The 22,222-nt window shown below is 44.3% G+C and overlaps 2 protein-coding genes across 3 annotated transcripts in view; one reads left to right on the plus strand and one right to left on the minus strand.

The window, feature by feature from the left end:
* The window catches only part of LOC146191518 (uncharacterized), a 26,117-nt gene extending 19,124 nt beyond the window's left edge, over nucleotides 1–6,993 (plus strand). The window contains exons 6-8 of the mRNA XM_084602030.1: nucleotides 1,559–1,663; nucleotides 2,055–2,248; nucleotides 6,882–6,993. Of these exons, the coding sequence (XP_084458156.1) occupies nucleotides 1,559–1,663; nucleotides 2,055–2,248; nucleotides 6,882–6,921 (339 nt within the window). The 3' untranslated portion in view covers nucleotides 6,922–6,993. The remainder of the gene's footprint in view (nucleotides 1–1,558; nucleotides 1,664–2,054; nucleotides 2,249–6,881) is intronic.
* On the minus strand, nucleotides 5,803–22,090 carry LOC146191519 (NEDD4-binding protein 2-like). 2 transcript variants are annotated; one of them, XM_084602029.1, is made up of 10 exons: nucleotides 21,614–22,090; nucleotides 18,471–21,017; nucleotides 18,244–18,387; nucleotides 17,776–17,957; nucleotides 17,533–17,645; nucleotides 15,327–15,450; nucleotides 14,635–14,835; nucleotides 14,307–14,374; nucleotides 13,526–13,747; nucleotides 5,803–7,761 (listed from the first exon to the last, which is right to left on the minus strand). In XM_084602029.1, exons 1-10 carry the CDS (start codon nucleotides 21,861–21,863, stop codon nucleotides 7,719–7,721), a joined length of 3,894 nt encoding a protein of 1,297 aa, XP_084458155.1. In that variant the 5' UTR covers nucleotides 21,864–22,090; the 3' UTR covers nucleotides 5,803–7,718. The 2 variants fall into 2 exon arrangements, with proteins under 2 accessions (XP_084458155.1, XP_084458154.1); XM_084602028.1 differs by having other exon boundaries at nucleotides 17,776–17,972.
* Nucleotides 22,091–22,222: the final 132 nt, after the last annotated feature.

The following is a 22,222-nucleotide window of genomic DNA, read 5'->3' on the forward strand; positions in this document are numbered from 1 at the left end:
TCCGTGTGCAGAGCGGTTGCGCTGCACGCGCTCTCGCGCAGGCGACGGCCGTGCCTGCGCGGCCGCGGTTGCGCGTAAGTTTTACCGCTTCTCTCCGCCCCGTCAGGAACCGAGCGCCGGCGTCACGGAGCAAACTCCAGCTTGGGTTTCCTATACCAAATTCTCATCTCGCGTTGATGGCATATAGGTCAGACAGGACGTCGTTTCACACTAATTCTTTGGGCAAAGCAGGCGATTCGGAGCTAGCTCTGCACCGCAAAGCGAACACACGTGCACCCCACTGCTTCATCAGACGCCTGTTATTTTCAAACATAAGGATCAGACTGTAAGAGTTACTAGACGCATACCACATTGATAAGAGGGATTCTGTGTGCATTAGCGACTAAACCGTAACAAACACGACTAACCCATAACAACCTTCGCTGTTACGGGTTAGTCGTGATTTTGCTTTTCTCGGGAGCATGTTTTCTGAAGTGTAACATATGAAGCAGTGACGAGACAGTGCTGCTTTGCATAATTTTATCTGTGCATTTCATTTTGTGAGAAAATGTACAAATTTATGCGTGCATAGTAAATCTTCAGTTGAAAGTCTGCGCTCGTATTGGTGCTTGTTCCATATTCGCCTATTTCGTGGTTTGAATATGGATAACAAACAACTTTCCCTGCTTTTTGTCTTTCTAAATACCTTCAATCCCACCATTCTCCATTCCCTTAAAGAGTAGTTCAGGGGTCCATTGAAATGTGTGACAGTACAGCCTTTCCTTTAATATAAACTAATTTATTACTATGAAATCCCAAAGTAGCACTGCTTCGACATCGCAGGTGGTGGGAACGTTCCTGTAATGTGCCCGGAAAAAAAAGAAAGAGCTCATCCAATCAACATTCCTCGGGATGTTACCGGGATATTTTAAACTAGCAATTAATGCACTAAGACATAACGCCACTGGTATTTAACTCAATAAAGAACATGCATATGCAAAAATAGAGCATACTGGCAATATTTGACAGCACAAGCTCTGCTACTCTGGGCACAACTTCATCTAATTCACTTAGCTGAGTCCAAGTGACCTTGACGTAATTAAGTACAGAGACGTGAGACATACTTTGTCTTTTTTTTTCCCCAAAACCAACTTAAGCAAAATATATAAAAACATCTCGGAATAATAAGGCGATGTTAAAGGAGATGTTGCACCTACTCTTACAGTGAAACTTGAGCGCCCCCTTTATTCAAAGCGCGCACAGCCTTGCTAAACCATGCTTAAACCGCCACCATTTTTATTTTACTCAGATTGCACCTGAAGTATGTTATGAGCCATTACAAATTACAAAAATAAAAGGGGGTACTGCGCTCAAACACCCAGATGAGAAGGAAACAAGCGCAGACAACGCTTGTTTTCCCTTTTCGTTCATGTCTCTCTGTGCGCAGTACCTTCTTTTATTTACCATGATTGACTGACTCGCCCAACAACACACTCTTAACTACCAAGTATGAGATGTTGGCTCAGCACGCACAGGTATACTGCTCCACGTGACGAGACCGTGTGCCTTGTCGTGACAGGTATTCGCCCTACGACTGGCTTCGAACAAGTCCAATGCCATAAACTTCGAGGGCTTCAAGAATGTGCGCCTTGTCGAGCACGCCCAGTGCCGCTGCGAGTGCAAGGTATGTGTGGCCAAGAGCACGGTAACTTTGGCATCAAATTATGACTTTCTAAAGACCATCATTTGACTCAGAGCAAGTCGGCTATGAACTTAATGCTCTGCAGATGTTGGTGCCTCAGTTCAGTTCAGTCGTGTCCGACTCTTCGTGACCCTATGTACCATGTCACGCCACGCTTTCCGGTCTCTCACCATCTTCCTAACATGTTGGTGCCTACTGCCATAGAAAAAATAGAGTATAGTGACGTTGCTGCACATTGACCGGGTGTTTACTGCACACGTGCAGCAGCCTCCTGGCTCATCGCTACGCTAAACCTTTTGACTGACCACAAAAGCGTGTACCATGTACCATGTAAGTGCACGCACAGCTAAGTATTCTCTTTGCTTTCCTGCAGGTGCGCCCACATCATTGCAGCCGCAGCCAGATGTACCGTGAGGACCGGTGCCAGTGTGTGTGTGCCAATGCGTGGATGGCGAGCCAGTGCCGCGGCGCACACATTTGGGATGCTCGCCGCTGTGCCTGTGTCTGCCGCAACGGGGAGGGCGCAGAGTGCTCCACTGGCATGCACTTCGACCACGTGCTGTGCAGGTGTGGGCACTGAATGCGTGTGGCGCTGGGCTTTCGAGTTCCACGCTTGCTATAGTTTGGTTGCAACTAACGCTTCGGTCTGCTACCTTCTCTGCTGGCCGCACATACTCTCGCCACTGCGCACACGCAGTTAGCTCCTGGTGCCATACTGAAAATAATGTATACCTAGTGTTTTTCATAAAAAAGCCCTTAAACATTTCTTTAGTGACCACAAAAAACACTGGAATCAGTTGTGGTCCTTATGCACGGGCGACTTCATCCCGAAAAAGACCTTCTTGAACGAACTAGAAGAGCGGAAGAATTTGCATTCAATATTGCTCTTTAGCTTTCTTTGGCTCCAACCCTTTTTCTTCTGAACTTAAGCCTTTGGAAGAGGTTTAGGTTTATGGGGTTTGTGCCCCAAAGCGACTCAGGTCATGAGAGATGCCGCAGTGGACGCCTTTGGAAATTTCGAACCCCTGAGGTTCTGAAATGTGCACTGACATCACACAGCACACGGCATCTTGCTTTTTGCCTCCATTGAAAAGCGGCTGCAGCAATCAGGATTTGATCCCGAATCCTTGGGCAGAGCAGTTGAGTGCCCTAACCACTGCACCACCGCGGCGAGGCACTGGTGTGTTATGCAGCAATCGCGTCATTCGCACGAAATGACGTCATCACATCAGCAGTGCAATGATGACACGCAACAAACCTGTGGCCTTCGTTCAGCAGGAAATTAGGTGGCTACATGGCAAAGTTATGCGACCCATTTAAATTACTCACATTGCAAACCCAAAAATCTCGACTGAAAAAGCAACTGTGGCCCTACGTTGGACTAACGTCGACATACAACATAGCTGACCTTGCTCTAACTTGGTCAAAAAGGTTGGGCCAAGCTCATTTTCGGTTATTGGCCTTGCACCGACCAACCAATTATGACACATGTCAGCCCTATGTATGCAATGTAAAACATTGCCTGAACAGTTTTAAATGTGAGTTCGTAGCGTTGCCAACAAAACACGCATGTTCTTCAAAATTTGTGATCATCAAAATATTCTGCAAAGCTGAAACAGTGACTTGTTAAGACAACAGACTGCAAGGAATACATGTTTGGCAGTGAACATATGTAACACGAGCATTCCCATGGCGACCATGTCTATCATGTCAATCATACAAGAAACAATGCATCAAGGAAACTCCATGAAACAAGACACCACACTGCTGCACAAACACACATGCCTAACAGAAACTTTCAGTGAGCTTTTATATCCCCCACACATCATGCACTAATTTCAGTGACCCTTGCAAATCATGAAAAATTATTTGTCATTTTTAAGCTTGCGACAGAAAAAATGGAAGGTAAAGAATGTCATGCTCATGTCACTGATAATTTTTATTTAAAATCTTTGCTCTGCTGCCTTTGTGTGAACATTATGCAAATGCTTTTGCTAAATCATACATGCTGCTTGGCCAACCTCGTGGGCAACCACAGCCTTACTTCGGGCCGTGTTTGCCTGCCAAGCACTGAGTGCTGACCAATCCCATACCATTTGTTGATATATGTGACTGGCTCAAAGTACTTGGCCAACCATGGCCCTACTTTGGGCCATGTTTGTCAAGCGTTGGGTGCCGACTAATCCTCCAATATATGACAATAGTTGGCTGAAAGTCTCTGGCCAACTATTAACCAGTGTAACTGGCAGCCAACCAGGGCCCACCTTCAGGCCTGCATTGGCTGGCCGAGAATACCGGCTGCCGAGCCTCTCCCAGTTGTTTACCGACAGTTGGTCATCCGCCAATTTCAGTTGGGATATTCTTTATTAGTCCACATCAATCTTACACATATATCTGACACCTAAACTCTTGCCCCTTTAGTGAATGCATGGTGGAGATACCGTACCCGACTAAAACTAAGCGTTTGTTTGGTCACACTATAGCTGTCAATCAAATGACGTCAGAGAGAGAGACAAACATTTATTATGAGCAGGCGTGAAATGTTCAGCCCTAGGTCAGAAAAATAAAAATTCTGTCTCCACCTAGAATCAGTCCTCCATCCCTTGGATCCCCAGCCGAGCGCTTTAACCAACTACGCCATGCCCGAGATCGTGAAACGCACATCATAATTCTTGTCTACCATGAGGAAGATAGTAGTGATGACAATGATGCTGCGATTAGTGATATTCACAATGATATTAGCAATGATAATGATGGCGTATTTAGTTGATAATGAGAGCGAACCTGATGCACTGTTTGCAACAGCAACGCTTAGGCTTTCGCATTTCTACAGTGTAGACTACACAGTGCACTCAGAATTTTTAGTACCAGTCAGGCACAGTATCTCCATTGTAAGCACTCAACTAGCCTCCATTATTGCCCGTTAGTGAAATGCAAGTCGGTCGCATAAACACCCACAAATCAATGCACCGTTTTTGAAGTGCTGCTGGTTTTACTGACACTAAAAAGAAGCGAGATAATTTAGGAACCTTTGGTGATCTGAGAAGGAAAACCTGCTAACTATATTTTTCCTCAGGCTGTACAAACTGCATCAAAATGTAAGCTCTATCAGAAAGAAAACAAAAATAAACACGCTCTGCAAGGCATCTCACCTTTGCTTATGCTAATGATTTTGTTATTGCCAGCCATGTAGCCAACCACACACTATTTCAAGTGTTATGATAGCATGAATATGATTTTAAGTCACAATAATCATGCACTAATGTCGCAACTGAACAGCAAGCTACACCCCACTATTTCATCAACCCCATGAAAAACTGCTAGAACCTGAGTTACCTCTTCATACCCTGCATCATGAATACATGACATATAGTTTTCATGCTGTGGACCCGTTACCACTTAGAAATTAAACACCAAGTTCGGTTCCAACATGTTCTCAGTATGATCACTTGCCCATTTAAATCTTTCTCATTACTGTATAGAGGAGCAAATGTCCAGCTTTTAGCCAGCATCTAACATTTCCTTGCCGCTCATTTTCTAACAAGCCTTGCGAGACAAATTGGAAGATTAAAAATTGTTTATAAATGTTGGCAAGTTAGCTGGCATAATAAAGAGGTAATAATTTTTTTTCTCCAATTCGTTCATAATTTGGATGTTAAGGGGCTAATGCACACACCTCAATGCAAAGCATTAACCCAGAACCATTAACTGATGCCAAAAACTTAGCCCCAGCAGTTTATGTAAATCTTGCCCCTTCTATATCAGCTCCTAAATACTGAATACAGCACTCTATTCACTTCTCCTCCACAAACATGCTATATAACTGACTCTTTACTGCACAAATGTAACTTGTTACTCATGGGAACATTAATTTCATTCTGCTTGCCACTGTGAGATCAGTGAGAGCAAAACTGTTTCAAAGGTAACATGTTAATGAAATATGGCATAATACCTAATATCCACAGCAATGCATCTGCCAGACATGAGGGTTATTGAACATAATGCCATGTTGTTTTAGAGTAATGCAGAAAATAGGGGTATATATATTTTTTCAAAATGTTTATCAGAAACATTTCGCTTGTATCTGCCACTCTTAAATGATCGAGTCTAAAAACACAATATGGATGACAAGTAAAAAATCTTTTATGCCAAGTAGACAAAAACATTTTAAAAACTCCTGAAGAGCCTTTGTACAGTGTACATGATATGACAATAAAAACATTTTTTAAGAAGGTCTGCCATGTGCATGCATGCATGTTCATAATATTTAACAAAAATAACAACACTTCAATATACGTCATAGTAAAATATTATGGTTTAGAAGAGAAGAGCAACCTGCATGTTGCAGTCTGGCTCCTAAAGTAAATTCCTTTCTCATGAAAGTGCAGAAGCAAGTACACAAAAAACCTGTGGCAGTAAGTGCTTAGCTTGAATCCCTGACGGTTGGAGGGGTTCTCTAATTGCGATCGATTCCCAGGGACCAGAGTTCATCAATACGAATTAAGTGGATTAATAAATGAACACTTCTGCCTGGACAACAACACGGCTAGAATCAGAAAACTCCTGCTAGCATAACATTTTAAACTGTAGCCAAAGCTTGGCCCAGAACTTGTGAGGAGCTTGCATGAAGTGAAATCTTCTTTATATATTGTGAATGTACTGTTAGCACATCTAAAGTTGAGTTTTGTTTTTCATTTAGCCACTTTATATCATTTCAATTCTTGTGAACATCCAAGGATCTGACAACACGGAACTTGCTTTGCCACTGGATGACAATCATTTTGTGGTGAAACAGTATCAGTTTTCTCCCTGACGAGGCAGTTAATTTTACGTACAAAGCCTTCACGCAAAAAAGTGAAGAATTAAGAGCAAATGCAACTGTAACAATATCCACATCTTTGAAGATCCCAATTCATTCAACAGTCAGCAGAAAAAAACTAGCAAATGATGTGAATGCCAAAGTAACAGCTGGTATTAACATGCGGAAAAATTTATTGAAGAAAAGCTACTAGTAACGAAGAGTACGCCTGTGCTAAAACACGGAGGAATTTCATTGTAGAGTACAATTAGAGCCAATAAGAAATAGTGTATGGCTGTTACTAGCAACAACGCTCATATATCTGAGACAAACATAACTCCCAAATCTACGCAGAAAAGATAAACATATGATGCTCCTTTTTTTTTTTTTCAATTTTTTCAGATGTGTAAAAGACGCATACAACATGGCAGTGATGAAATGAAGGCCCTCAAAACTGGCTCCCCAGTGCTCTCAAGACACCACCTACGTTACTGCTTTAAAGAAAGTCATTCATCACATCTCTCATACGAGTTCATACATTAGTCAACTCTGCTTCCATTACATCCTTCCTGCCTATCTCCAGAGTGACACAAACTGTACGACGAATAAAATCAGCAGCTGCATGAAAGCACACTTGCAGCTACGTATAATTCACAACTTTACTATCAGCTGTCGTAATAAAGCAAAACTGTTTTCAATTTCAAATATTGTGTAAAATCTTATTTACAACTTGTACAAAGACATGAGATCAGCACTTATAAAACACTCTTGCCTCGAAGTCAGTGATATTCAAAGGACATGACTCTGCAAGAAATGAAACACATGTTCTATAACAATATGCTCCCGCCGCCGCCATAACAAATGTGTGTACAGGACACTAAAAATGTCACGAAAGTGATCAGCTGGCACTCATTCCTCAACAATAATAAAAAAAAAATATAGCATACTACACCAGGCCCACTGTACAAACTCTGATGGCAAGTCTGATATTGAATCAAAAATACTGCTAACGACCATTTATCCATTTCCGTTCACTTGTGAAATGCCCTCAAACACTTGAGCAAAAGAATGGAAAGTACCTTCAAGTACAGGGCACTTTCTTGGGAAACTGTAATTTCCCTCGACATTAACCCCGAGAGCAACATGCTCTTGCTCGAAGGGAGCATTAAGTGGGAGCTTTCAAAGTTCCCGATGAAGCAGCTTGCCGCCTTGGCTGTGTCCAAACGACAGCCTTGCTCCCTACAGCATGACGTGGAACATCCCCGCCTGCACCTCTCGGTAGCTGCAACACAAGAAAGAAATCATTATTGAACTGGTGGGTGGATCTCATGGCAGCAAACACCAGTCATGCGCGCCTCATTCACTTCCGATGTTCACGCAGTTTATTAAGGCTTGTTCCGTTTCTTCACCTATTGCGGCCAGCAGTTGCATAACACCTGCCACTGTACAATGGGTGTTCTGGTCATCCCTGTCACACCCATTCGCTCTCTATCCTTTCCAGGGGTTCTCGAACTGCGTTCCGCGGAACCCAACGGGCTGGCCCATATTGATGGCTGTCGGGGTTCCTTGAGGCAAAAAAATGTGAGAACCCCTGTTTTAGGATATACATAGGACATTTTAAAGACATCTTCAGGACTTTCTTTTTCTTTTGAGCCGAAACCATGCAAGGGCGTTGCCATGGACCAGGCGACAAGCTGCAGCTAGGAATCAGTTCTGTATAGAAGTGCCCGTAAAGATAGAAATCAAGTTTCGTGCCTCCGTTGCGATACTGAAACCACGAAAGGGCGCGGCATTGAGACCGGGTGACACGCAAGAACTAGGAATTACTTCTGTTTATCTACACAAGAAGGCAGCGCAATAAATTTCAAGTGCTTCTTGTAAGTCCTAGGAGGTGGCAGCACCTCCCAGTGAGCATGTATCATCACTAGGGCACGAAATTTCAAATGGAGGATTGAAACTGTACCGGTACGGCAAAGACCTTGCGGGACAGAAAATCACTGCCGTACATTTACGGCAAAAACCCTCAAAGGGTTAGTTGTCGTTATAGTTATCCGCGATTAAAAATCTAACTTCATGCTACAGCACCAAACCTTATATCGTAGGATAGCCTATTGAAGACCATAATTGCACCTCTCTATTGATTATCATAGATAGTTAATTGCGATTAAATGCGTAACATTATGCTACGGCATCAAATCATGCATGCATGGACAGCTTGTATCGTGTAGGATTGCCCTACACTAATTGCGCTACATGTATGCTGCCAGGCAAGTTGGTGTTACATTTTGCTGTAAACAGAAAATGGGGCAACTTGGAGAGGGACTGAAGCATGGACAAATGCAGACGAGCACACCGTGTGCGTCTTCTTTTCTCTATTTAAGTTGTCCCACTAAGTCCTTCCTACCACGCACAGCCTTTGTTCAGAATTTTCAGGAAGTAACGGGCCCAGTCCGTGTGGACCGGGTACTTGAGCGCGTTCTTTAGTTGTCTGTTGACTGAATGTGCATAGTATAACGGAGAAGGAGGGAACGTCAAGCATGAAAAGGACTCCTCTTACACACGTACACACACGCACTTTCAATATAACTTGTAAGCAGGGATAATAAAGTGGTTCGTTTCCTATCCTTCCAGTTACAGTTATTGGGTGCAGCGGCAACTTTGCACATCAGGCCACCTATATAAATGAAATCTGCTACTCAACTGAGCTAACTATTTAAAAAAAATCAAGGAAATAGGAATATTAAATCATTTCTGGAGCCACTAGGTTCCGCAGCGTCAAGTCAGTGCTTTGAACTCGCGCGCGCCCCGTGGAAACGCCTGCAGCCACTAGCAAACGTGCTGGTGCGATGCAGCCTGGTTCGACTGCAGCGCCACCCGCCATGCAAGGCAGTGGCAGCATCGTGCGGCACTCCAGTTTTTAAAATGAAGCTGGTCCTAGTAACGTTGACTGTGACGACTAGTCGCCGCCGTGGCTTTTCTGCAGTGCAAGAGCAGAAGGGGGCGATGCATTTGGAAACAACTACTAGGAAGCAATCTTGCCTGCTTTAGCCACTGGCGCCAAAAACCCAGATGCGTGGCTTCTGCCTTTTAGGACAATGGAAACATAGACTGAATTCTGCAGACACTAGGAATGGAGATGTCTACACCTTGTGCCAAGAAATGCCTTTTGTACTTCATTAGACAGTTACACGGTTAAAAGCTTACGCAATTTAGATCATGCATATTTTCCCAGCTAACATACCACTCCATATTTGAAAAATCAAAACAAACAGCCATGAGGCTGGCAAAAACACTGAGAAGAAAAGGTCAGTGTGAGAAATGCATGTCAGTGCAACAGGAAACAAAGCCACCATTTTGTGAGAAGACTCGAAATTTCCAGCTAACCCCATGGAATAAAATGTCGACTTCCCTTCCTGTGGAATCTTTGCAATACAGTATAATCTCGTTACAACAGATCCGTTTACTACGGATATTCGGATATAACATACCGATTTGCGATGTTTGGTCGGTTTTCCAATATCTTCCGTTGACTGAACTTCGCTTACTGCGGATTCGGCTACAACGAACATTCGGTTAGAACGGACGAAATTTTGAAGATAATTTGGATCCGCACTTCATTACAGCGGACTTTTTGGCAGCAAAAGCGATTTATTTTCAAATGGTCCTCAGATCGCGGCGACTGACGGCAACAGCAATGATGGCTGGTGCCATTTTGCCATCGCCGTCTACAGCTGTTGCGTACCAATAAACTCCGAACGTAAATCTGTCGATGCTCAACTCGCAGCCACGGCTCACCAAGGAAAAAAAAAAAAAAAGTCAGAGACCGACTTTAAACATAATTGACAACCAGCCCTCGGTTTTCAGCCAGACTGGCCAAGCTTGCTGCAAACATACTTTTTCGCGATCCAGTGCTCACTCACCTTTTTATGGACCTCTGGAGCACTAGCAAACTTTTCTCAGAGCACTTTTTCGACGTACAAGGGCGATGAAAAGAAATTCAAGCTGCACGGCATACATGTGCTCCGCTGCTTGAAATTTAGTTCGTCGCGTTTGCGACCGGGTGGTAATGAGAAGGAACGATGCTAGAATCACCCATGACACAATGATGGACGACGAATTAGGCGTACAAGAAAGATGATAATTTGAGCAGCGGAGCTCGTAAGCGCTACGCTGTTCACAATTACTTTTATCGCATCACTGGGGCCCATCACTGGTCCGTGGCAGATTGACATCGCGGCATGCGCACATAGGAGACGGCCTCGCGAGGCCAACTGCTGGAAGGAGGTTCAAGATGATAAAACAGTGTATCTGCACACCCACATGCTCCAACTTCCGAAATAACTACTCGGTAAACAGTAAACCGAACAGAGACTTTATTGAGGAGCTTTACTAACTACGCTTTGCGCCCTAGGCCGTGCTAGCCACTGCCCATGCCGCCGTCCAGCCGTCCAGCGTTGTTGCGCAGTTCGGAAAACCAGAAACGGAGTAGATTTTTTTATAGAGCTTTTTGACGAGCTTTTAGAGATTAAATTCTGCTTTCTGGACAAAGTACAGCAAATAATTCGAATCACTATCGCAGTTATTTTATTTTAGCAGAGAGCCCATAAACAGGGTCGTTTCGTATTAGTTTCGTATCACGCAAATGTGCCATAGACTTTTGCAGCGGTTTTTTTCTGTTTAGCCTTACCTGCCCAGTGCCCACGTGTGTGACGGCTAACGCAAGGATCTACATCTACCTTGGCTAACGCGCGTGGACAGAATGTATACGGACGATTTGGTGAGCGCAGGGCCTTCTAAGTCAACAAAACGGAAGCAAATATCTCTAAAAGAAAAGCTTCAAATTATCGAACAAGTTGAAAAGGGGAAGAAGCAGTCGGACGTCGCAGAGGCTTTTGGCCTATCGAAACAGACCGTCCACACGATCGTCAAGGACAAGGATGCGATCCTGACCAAGCAAGTGACCGGCGATCTGCAACCAAAGCGGTTCCGATTTCGCGAGGCTTCGTATCCGGATGTCGAAGAGTCCTTGCTGGTATGGCTACGGGATGCCCGTTCTCGAAACATACCAGTGAATGGTTTTCTGCTACGGAAACGGGCGGAACAACTAGCCGTCGTTCTAGACTACAAGGAGTTCAAATGCAGTGAAGGATGGCTAAACCGGTTCAAATCACGGCACGGAATCACCTTTAAGTGCATTTCTGGCGAGTCAGAGAGCGTCGACGACAGTGTGGTGGCGGACTGGAAAGACCATTCGCTGCCGGGTCTGCCTGAAGGCTACGCTCCGCAGGACATTTTCAACGCTGATGAAAGCGGACTTTTCTACAAGTTGAGACCGGGAAAGACGCTCGCTTTCTCTGCAGATTCGTGTCACGGAGGGAAGCAATCCAAAGAACGTGTGAGCATTCTTCTTTGCTGCAACATGGATGGGAGCGAAAAAGTAAAGCTCCTCGTCATAGGAAAATCTAAAAGGCCATTGTGCTTGCGCAAAATGCACATTCCTGTAGACTGGGAGTCAAATAAGAGCGCCTGGATGACAAAGGACATCTTCAACAAGTGGCTGCTCAATTTTGATAGCAAGATGAGGAAAGAGAAAAGGAATGTGCTGCTGTTCCTTGATAACTGCTCGAGCCATATGCAAGTACCAGATCTGCAGGCCACCAAAGTGTTATATTTTCCTCCTGGCACAACTTTCAAAGCACAGCCAATAGAGCAGGGTGTTGTTCATTCTCTGAAGGCAAGGTACCGCACTCGGCTCGCAGAGCGCCTGCTCTATGACATGCAGCAGAAGAGGGAGTCAGTGATAGACTTGAAATTTGCCGTACAGGTAATTTCAGCATTGTGGGACCAAATGGATGCAAATGTATAAAGAATTGCTTCCGTAAAGCTGGATTTATTTTGAGCAACAATGAGCCACCAGCACCTTTAACAGAGGATCCAGACCTGCCGGACCCAGCACTATGGGCAGCTGTGCAAGAAGCATTTGGCACACAAGACTTCACAGAGTATGCGGACGTGGATGCTGAATTGATCAGCACAGAACAGCTCACAGATGACGAGATTGTTACCCAAGTCAGAAAAATGTCTGCCATTGACCAAGAGCAGGATGATGAAGAGGACAAAGGTGACACTGTCCCTAAAAAGGTTACCACCTCCGAAGCACTCGAGCACATCCAAGGCCTAAAATCATACTTCGAGCAAAATGCTGCACCTGAAGAAGTAAATCGCCTTGTGCTATTGGAGGCACAAATAGTGTCAAAAGCCATTACCTACTCAGTTCAGTCAAAGTTGACTAACTTCTTTCAGAAGTGCTGAGTAATGATTAAAGCATATGTTGTCGGCAGGCATTGCTTGTAGATTCTTTTGTTTATAACAGACTCATGCGTAGTTATAGACCAAAGTCTGTTGTAACAGTATTTGGATTCTACAGACTTCTCTTACAACAGACCGAAACCCTGGACACTATCGAGGTCTGTTATAATGAGATTATACTGTATACTTGAAAATTAAAAGATGGAAAGATTCTACAGCGCACATCAGATAAAACAGCTTTTTCAAACGTTATGTGCTGTATTTCTAAGTATGTGCTCACAGGCGTGTATCCTGGAGCTTTGAATTTATATTTTAATGTAAATGGCCATTTACACGACCTGTGCCCCACCAATCGGAAAACAAAAAAGGGAGACTTCCGGCCTGCCCAGCCCTTCAGGTTCCCACAACTTTGTTTATAATGCTACCATTGCATAGCACATGTTAAAACAATGTAAATAGTATTTCTACAGGTGTTCAAATTAAATAACAGTCTTTGTAAAGGCAAAATGTGCACCCTAATTCACGAAAATAAAGCTTTCTTTGCATGAAGTTCGTGTGAAAAAAAAAAAAGAGAGTGAAACAAATGAACACTTTGCTAACCTGTTAGTATTACAATTTTCTGGCACTCCGTTCTAGTTATGCAGCTTTAATTTTGTTACACACAGCATGTCTTCTATCTTGCTAGTTAAGTTAGCACTTCGCCACACAGAGAATGCAGACGCACTGCAAATGCTTACTTGAGCTGGCTGCTCAGAAGGTAGCCCTCGACAGCAAACTTGACCTTGGGTATGTTCAGAGCACTGTGTGCACCACGGCCCGTGATGATCCTGAGCGTCTGTTTCTTCTGCAGGCACCATGACTCACGCTTTTTCAGTTTCACGTAATTCTTGAGCACCTGGATGGCTTCCTGTACGTGCAGCCCGTGCAGGTCCAAAGTGTTGTCGTCACACTGAGCATTCCTTGGGACATGAGAGGAACAACACCACTCTTCAGGCTAACTTTCTCAGGCCAATCACCAATGCTACTGTAGGTACTGATCGTAAACTATCGGATTACAGGAGCAACGTGTAAAACATACTGCCGTGGAAAGCAAAATCTGCATTAGGCGGGAGGAGCCAGCCACAATTAGAGAGAGCAGAGCACTAAGCTGAACTGCTCAGGTAAAGGTGGGGACATATGTTTACAAAATGAACTACTACACTGTTACAAGTGCAACCACAAACAAACACTCTGCGCCAGTAAGAAACTGCCCGAGAGACCACTACTACTACCTTGCAGGTGCCATGCAATTCAATTTCCTTCAGGTAATGCGCGAACAGGGCTAGACGGTCACGGCATGCTTAATCACATCGGGTCCCTTTCATAGGCTTGGTCTTAAACCACACCGCATGAAGAGGAGCGGGATGAAGTGATTGAGAGCTTCAAAATAATGTACCGTACCCCTTGCAACATAAGAACTGTAGGAATAGCCTAACAGCAAGACGACTCCAATTCCAAAAAGCTGCAAAGTTCTCATACCTGAGCTGCAGCAGCTTCCATGAAGCACGTTCATTAGCCTCTCTCATCTTCTCTGCATATGCTCGACCCTAAAGAAATGTAACACATACAAAAAAAAAAAAAAAAAGAAGTGAAAGCATGGTTTCATAGAGAATAAATTCCATATAGCATGAAACCTAAATTTGGCGGAACCAACACAAACATAGAAAGCAAAAAAAAAAAGGGGGGGGGGGGGGGGGAAGAGCCTGTCTGCAGCCACTGCACATGAAAGTGCAAAAATGCTTAACTTTCACTTACTAAGCATATAAAGGCCAAGTCTACTACATACTGAGGTACCAAAAATGCTCACCTGCTGCGAGTAGAATGCAGCCACCGTCTTCATGCCCCGCTGGTAGGCCTCCTTCGCCTTGCGGAACGATTCCTGACGCATGTGATAGTGGACGGTGGCCTCACGACGGATCACATCGTAGTCCCCTACCAGCCGCAACCTGTCGTACATGTCTTCATGTCCCTCGACAACAGGCTGCCATGTGGCATCTTCCGGTTCGTCCTGCATTTTCACGCTTGTCATCACCCCGCCTGACCACCATAAGCAAGCTGCATTCTCAGAAGAACTAACAACCATTTTTAGTTTCTCGAATTCACCCTTATGAATTCAAGAATTATACAAGGGTGGCTCTTCTGATGACACATATCAAAGACCATTGTACCCACTAAGGCTTACATAATGACGCTATCAAAACAGGGCGGTCAAACAAATTATACGAGAATTTACTCAAGTTCTTGGAGTTACCAGAATTTATCAATGGTTTAAGCTCTTCAGATTAGCCGACTGCATAGCACAAAAAAGAAAAAAAAAAGCACACCCCTGTTGTAACAAGAACACTTGAAGTTGTCCAGTACTACCAAGAAGCCTTTAATATATTTTGTCAAGCTCAAAAGTTTTACATACAGACAACGGCTAATTTATTCTTTCAAGACAACAGGTAGAAGAAATGGCGATCATAACTAACTTTAGTAGCCAAACTCCACATACGTTACCTGCCGAATGCTTTCCATCTGAACAATATCCACAATCTGCCTTTCATAGTTCTCCAAACTATCTTCCTCTGATGTCACCCCCAGGGTTTCATTGATGGTCAACACAGATTGGATCAATGAATAGCTAGAAGAAAAACCAAAACAGCAAGTTGCACAAATAAAAAGTGATGACTCATTCTATTCTACATTGCATTTAACAGGCTAAGACAGCGCCTCTAACCGTTTGCCTAAATTATATGCAAGGAAGAGCCATGATGGAACTGAAACTGATGTTCTGTACCGTGTTTATCATCTGATCTAACAAGTTTGCCATTAGCACTGCTTGCCGTCACTTCTGCCACATTAACTATTTCTCCCAATATTATTTCAATGCTCGCACCCACTGCACGCAGTCCAGGAGTGCAACAGCTGAAATAAGATTTGTACCAATGTTTGGAGCAGCAAAATCTTTGTTTTGGAGCAATAAAATCCATATCTGGAGCAGCTCACAGGGAAAAAAAAAAAGTGCACTTTGCCGCATGAATTCAAATTTTGGAGCCGCTAAACAGAGAAGAAACCTTACTTTCGGCACAAAAAAAAAAAAAAAACGAAGAGATGTGAATACCGGACAATATGAATGTGATTTAAAGGACATCTAGCAAGGGCCACCTATCACCAGCGCTTAGTACAGTTCCTTTAGGAATTCGGCATGTCCCTATTTTTGTAAATAAGCATTCTGTATTGCAAGACACTAAAAGAAGAATAATGGGAGCCATAGAACCAAGGAGGTTAATTTTTCAAACTTCGGGAACTGAATAAAAATGGAAAAAACTGGAGAATATGCATTCTTCTTTCTTTTGCCTCTAGAGCGGTCTTAAGCATGGGACCTTACCGTGCTCGCAAGATTCATAACTGTCTACAAAATCTACACCTTGTGTCGTGCGAGCGCAGCTCCAGAAGAGCCCAATTTGAAGCCACGACTGCGATCAGTCTGTACCCAAAAGCGAGTGCAGTACAATTGCATAACACACAAAAAAAAAACGTTGATTCAAAAAGCAACGCAGAAAAAGACAAAAATAAAATAAAAATAGCGATCAAGGGAGAGAGGGCAAATGCAAAAGCAGAGAAGAAAGCAAGCAAAGCAGCTGTGGTGCCTTGGTACAAACGGCTCCTCTGCGTTATGGGGATGTTTCACAGCATTGACTGAAACCCGTGCGGTGATGCGCCGTCAAACCGCAATGGTTCCACATGTTTCTGGCACTTTCAAGTGCCAGAAACATGTGGATGCAAGAGAGAAGAATATGAGTAGGTGTTAGAAGGTCGTGATGCCATCTCAAAATAAAACTAAAAGGCCAGTGACGCACGCTGCACTGCCTGAAATGTCATGAATGGCCATATCACAGCCGCAGAAAGTTGTCGCTGAGTATGGCAAACTTTTGTGGCTAGTGAGGGCATTTTGGCACAGCTTAGTACAAATTTAACAAATTTCACGCTTATGGTGCAGAAATATGCAGACATATCAAAATGGCACAATTGGCCCAGCTGCTGCACCCCTGGCAGTCAAATGACACCCTCATCAGTCCACTTAAAATTTCAATGTTTGGAACTTGTACTAGATGGCACTGGAAGCACCACTGAAGATAAAAGCTAGACAGAAAGGTGAAAAAACAAAGCGCTCAAAGCACCTGTGCGTTCCCTCCCCACTTGTCTACAACTAAATTGTTCTCGTGCTTTAGTTGGCCAGCATCCATATGCATCTCATCGCATAACTAAATCTTTCTGTTGCCTTATCTCCTGTGATATGAATCCCCTGTAGATGTTGAACAGTGCACTGGACCTTTTCTCCCTATTGCCAACACAAGCATTTTGGTTATCTGTTGCAATAAATGAGCATATTAAACTGTTGCTTATTCAGGAAGACATATTTACTTTGGCGCGTGGATAAGAAACGGTATACAAGTGCTGTTCACCGAATAAAAACCTATTGCACATCAGGGTTCGTCTTAGTCCCTTCTATATCCGTGTAACTTTTTTTCTTTTTTTGCACTCCTGTGTCTTCCTGAATATGCACACGCACGCCCAGCTACAATTACTTCTCAGTAAAACTGTTGCTGCTCATCAAAAAGAGATGATGCACTGTTCCAAGAAACTAAGAAAGACCAAGAAATTTGGGCAAAGGCCCAGAACTGGTGAGACGCGCACAATCTGTGCAGAGTCAGAAACTTACTTGCTAGCAACGAAGATCTCATCCAACGCCTGCCTATCGACACCAGGGAACTTGTCATAAAGTTGCTTATGTTTAAGCTTTGTTGCCATGTCCATGTAAGTATTGTTTTTTGTCTGCGGATGACAAATCAGAGTACAAGTAAAAACACCATACTGATAAATAAAAAATACGGCAAAGCTGGTTTGTGCAGAAGAGAATCTAGATTTGACACTGAAAGCAGCTCAACAGCAGTGTTGTCCGTACCCAGTCCTTTCGTTTTTCTTCCAAAGCTGCCTCCATTTCCATGATCTCACGAAAGCTCATTTCATGCGGTGCCTTGCTCCAGCGTGGGTCATCATTCAAGGCTGGAGGTGGGATGCCATCATTATCGAAAGGGTATTCTATCGAACTGCCCTCGCCTAATTGTTGTAGGCCTTGTTGCTCATCTGAAACATTCAAGCCTATATGAGTTCATGCGTGCAGTATAAAACGCTCAGTTTCAGTATATACATGGAAAAACTAGACAATACAAGAACACTTGGACTAACAGGCAAGTGCACAACACAACGTAACTTTATTGGAAATGAGGACTCTCTTCTGCACAAAGGCAATCTAAAAGAGTAATAGCACTTTAATTATGCAGATCAAATATGAGAAATGAGAATGCAAATACAGCTTCCACTCATCACCAAGGCATGGCATGTAAGAATAAGCATGAAAAGCCAGACTAACTTTCACGTGAGTCAGCCGCCATCTCCAACATTTCTTCTTCTTCCTTTGACATTGTCTGTCTTAGGGTGTCCATCCAAAGCTGATGCAGCTGCCTCGCAAACTCACTGGGCACAGTGATGTTAAGGTCACTGCTTCGAAAGGCATCTGGGCAGACAAACAATGTGATTTTTTTTTTTTTTTTTTTTGCGGCAATATAAGTCAACCAAGTGCGTCGTGCTTGAACTTACCTATGGAGACGTGCAGTCCTTCAGATCCAAAAGCTTCGACCAGCTGGCATGCAAACGAGTGGTCAAGCTGGAACGTGAACTCCCTGTCAACATTTGCTGGCTTCGGTCGCAAAGCTTTCGAGGCGCTTTTCCGTTTCGGATCTGATAGCTCTTTTGCAGGGGGTACAATATCGGTCCCCACTTTCGGTGCTTTACCACCTGACATTGCATCAGCTCCCGCTGTCAGTGCTCTCTCATCTGGCTGCATCTCTTCCCTCATTGTGGCCATCAAAGAAGAGGCAGTGGCCTCAGGTTGCCGGCTTTCAATACTGCCAGATGCTTCGCAATCTTCACTGATAACAAGGGGCTTAAGGTCGCAAGAAACATTTGAATCCAAAAGAAGGTCGGCTGCCCACGCATGGTCTCCGTGACAGTGCTGAAATATGTCTTCCAAATCTGGGGACTTTACACCTGGCATGCATTGCTGAAGCAACGACAGCTTACCTTCATAATCTAAGTCATCTGCAGGGAGGTCATCAGTGTCTGTGCTTCTGGCCACTGTGTTTGGCTTGCATGCCGGAGCAAGATGTGTCTGTTTCTCCACCCACTCTCCGGTATCCCTGGCCTGTATGATACGAAGTTCATCAGACTCGCCAAGAAGCACTTTTCCCACTAGTGCTATATCTGTGGGGTCAGTGTAGCTTGATGCATCAACGTGTGGAGTTGCAGTCTTGACTTGAGGCTCTGGCTTGGTGGGTTCATAAACATTAAACTCTGGCAGAGTCCAAGTACTGCTGCGAACAACTTTTTCGAGCCCGAAAATCGGCCCACGAGCTGAAAAGCGATTCAGCTTAGAGGTTTCCGCAGCCCTGGGAACAGTATGTGGAGCTTCCTTGACTGGACTAGAGTCTCTGCTGTTCCCATCCGACCTCTTAGGACTTCCTTTACACCTGCGGGACCTCTGTTCTCTTGGCGTCTTGGCTGAGCAACTTACCGTTTCCTCTGTAGGCTCCCAGGGAGCAATAAAATCAGCAAGTTCTTCAATCACAGGGACATTATCATCCCTCACCGAGGTTATGTGATGCCTTGGAGACTCTCTTGGTGGTTTCGGTGCCTCAGCGCCACTTTCTTCAGACCAAGCTTCCACTGCAGCATTTAAATTGGCAGCTGTAGACTCTGGCAGTTCCTTTTCTCTTCCTGCCCCACTTTCAAGGCTGCCATTATCTTGTTCAGACACATCACTCTCTTCAGGTATTGTGTCGTTTGTTGGCAAGTCTGCTTGGGCCAATGACGAAAGGCACTTACGGGAAGCCCAGAGAAAGTCATCATCACGTTCTGTTCCATCCTCAGAGTCATTGCCATCATGACCAGAAGACCACGAGTCGGAGTTCTGACGGCTCCTACTTCCGGACTCTTCACTATCATTTTGAACAAGTGCCATTAGATCACCTAAACTTATTGTCTCTTCTGGAGCTGCTGTAGAAGTTTTCTCTGATGATGAGGTGCTAGGATTTTGTGATGCTTCTATTGCTGGTTCCAATGGTGTTTTATCTAGATTAGGGGAATCACTCACAATGCTTTCATTTATTTCTAAGGCTGAAGCAGCAGCTGAGCTTAATAAGTCAGAGTCTTTAGGAATAAGTCCAAAGCTTTGACATAATGATTCACCAGTAATGTTGTGATCATATCGCTCCAACATGGAGTCTATAGTTCGTCTCGGAACCCCATGCATATTTCTTTGTGCCAATTGCCTTGGATCAAACTTCCAAGGAGTGTCTGCTTCCAAAACACACACATGATATTTTGATCTCAATGCCAGTGCTACATATGGCATCATTTCCCACACTTCCACATTAGTATTGTCTATAACAATAGGTGAACGCCCTTCCTGAATACACTGCTTGGCCCTTGTTTTATTCCATTCGTGAGCCTCTGACAGGCGTGCCTTGTCAAAAGAGTATTTACCACCTTGGCAAAAAAAATCATCTGCGCTCAGGATGACACCATGGCCACATATCTTTTGCGCTAATGTAGTCTTTCCACTGCCTGGAAGGCCCCTCATCAGCACCAACACATTCTGACCACTGTCCACCAAGCTGCATATCTTCCGCAGCTCCTTTTCAGAAGAAGACACTACCTTGGGCTTGTCACGACTGGGAGCCGAAGTGATGTTAAATCCTAGCTGGCTGCCTGAACTTGCCAGCTGGCTCCAAGAAAGTGACGGAACTTGACAATGCTGTCCCAAAGTGACAGAACACTGGGTGCCTGTGGCAGCTGGCTGGCAGAGGTTGGGTACAAAAGGTGCAGCATTCACATAAAGCGCCAAGTCAGATGGTGCCAGTGCAGCCGATGTATTGCTGTCAATGCCCAGGAGGCTTTCCCGCTCACTCTCCTCGCTTGACTTGTGCACCTCTGCCTCAGAAGTGACAATGTTCTCTCCAGCGGCGATGCTCTCACTGCTGGTGGATGAAGACAAGTTGCTGGGCTGTCCCGACTGGGCAGTGCTTGTAGCACAAGTGCCAGAGTCTTGTGGCAGTAGCGTGAAGAGTGCTTCCAATGTATTGTTCACTGAAAGAATGACAGAATAAATGCCTGGTTGAGTAACTCTACTAGCGTGAAAGGCAGTATATCAGATAAACTACTTGAATACCATGTTACATTAGGCTTGTACAAAGTCTGCACAACCAATAAAAATGAGATAACGCGTTCTCCAAAACTAAAAAAGAAAAGAAAGAAAAATGCGCGCCAGTAGTTTAACACCGAAGAATCATCGCCTTCTCACCCACATCTTCAAGTGGCGAGAAAACGTGGGCTAGCCTTAGCTCATTTCACACCCAGGCCATTATCAACTCACGAATCAAGCGTTTTTTGTTTTTTTTTTTTCTTTTTGAACATAGCACTCAGCTGTCAAACAGCGCAGTGCTGTTCTCATGTTACCAAGCACAGATCTTTTGAGCATGCTGCGCGCCAGATTCAAATGGATTCACATTTCTTTGTAATAAACTGTCTGCAGCACGTTACAGTAGGTCAAGATAGAAAAGCAGTGCCCGATAGTGCTATCGTGATGCAGGCGATAGCAAACGCTTCACAATGCCACTACGCATATTCTACCGCAAGATCAATTACTGGTAGCCGTAAACAAAGGCACAAAACTGGGTTCTTACCATTGAACTCGCATTCGGTCAGAACCATATGTATGACATCAGCGTCAAGCTTGCCCTGGAACATTTCCTGGATATTTCGAAGGCACTCGGCGGGGTGGATATCCTCGCCAATGGCAAAACTATTGCGAATGATGCCATCAGGCAGTATCGAATCTCCGAACTCTTGGAACTCATCTGGTCGGTACAGACCGCTGGTGCCAGCAGCAGAATCAGCTGCAGATCGTTGCAGGACACGTTTCTTACGGGGCATGACCAAAACGCTGAGAGGCAAGTCGCCTTGTTACGTATGCGGGTACCTCAGGTAAGAATTTTGCTCGGAGAAAAACACTCTGCAACTGACAGCACTACAGAACGACGCGCTTGCCATCCTTCTGTGAAAATCGACACTCGAGCACGCTGCAATTTTGCAGTTTACCAAAACAAACTCCATCTCATGTTATGACACGGCTGACTTTGCCGTCGACGTTACTCGCGCGGCGGTTAGCTTTCTAAAATCCTGAGACGACAGTAAGCAAAGACACAAAGGTTTAATAAAGTATCATGACTATTTATTTGTCTATTATTTAAAAAAAGCTTCAGCAGTGTTCATAAAAGTATAATTGTAAAATA

The sequence above is a fragment of the Amblyomma maculatum genome, chromosome 4 (assembly GCF_055883805.1).
Source record: "Amblyomma maculatum isolate TAMU_Amacu chromosome 4, ASM5588380v1, whole genome shotgun sequence".
In the NCBI taxonomy this organism is placed as follows: domain Eukaryota; kingdom Metazoa; phylum Arthropoda; class Arachnida; order Ixodida; family Ixodidae; genus Amblyomma; species Amblyomma maculatum.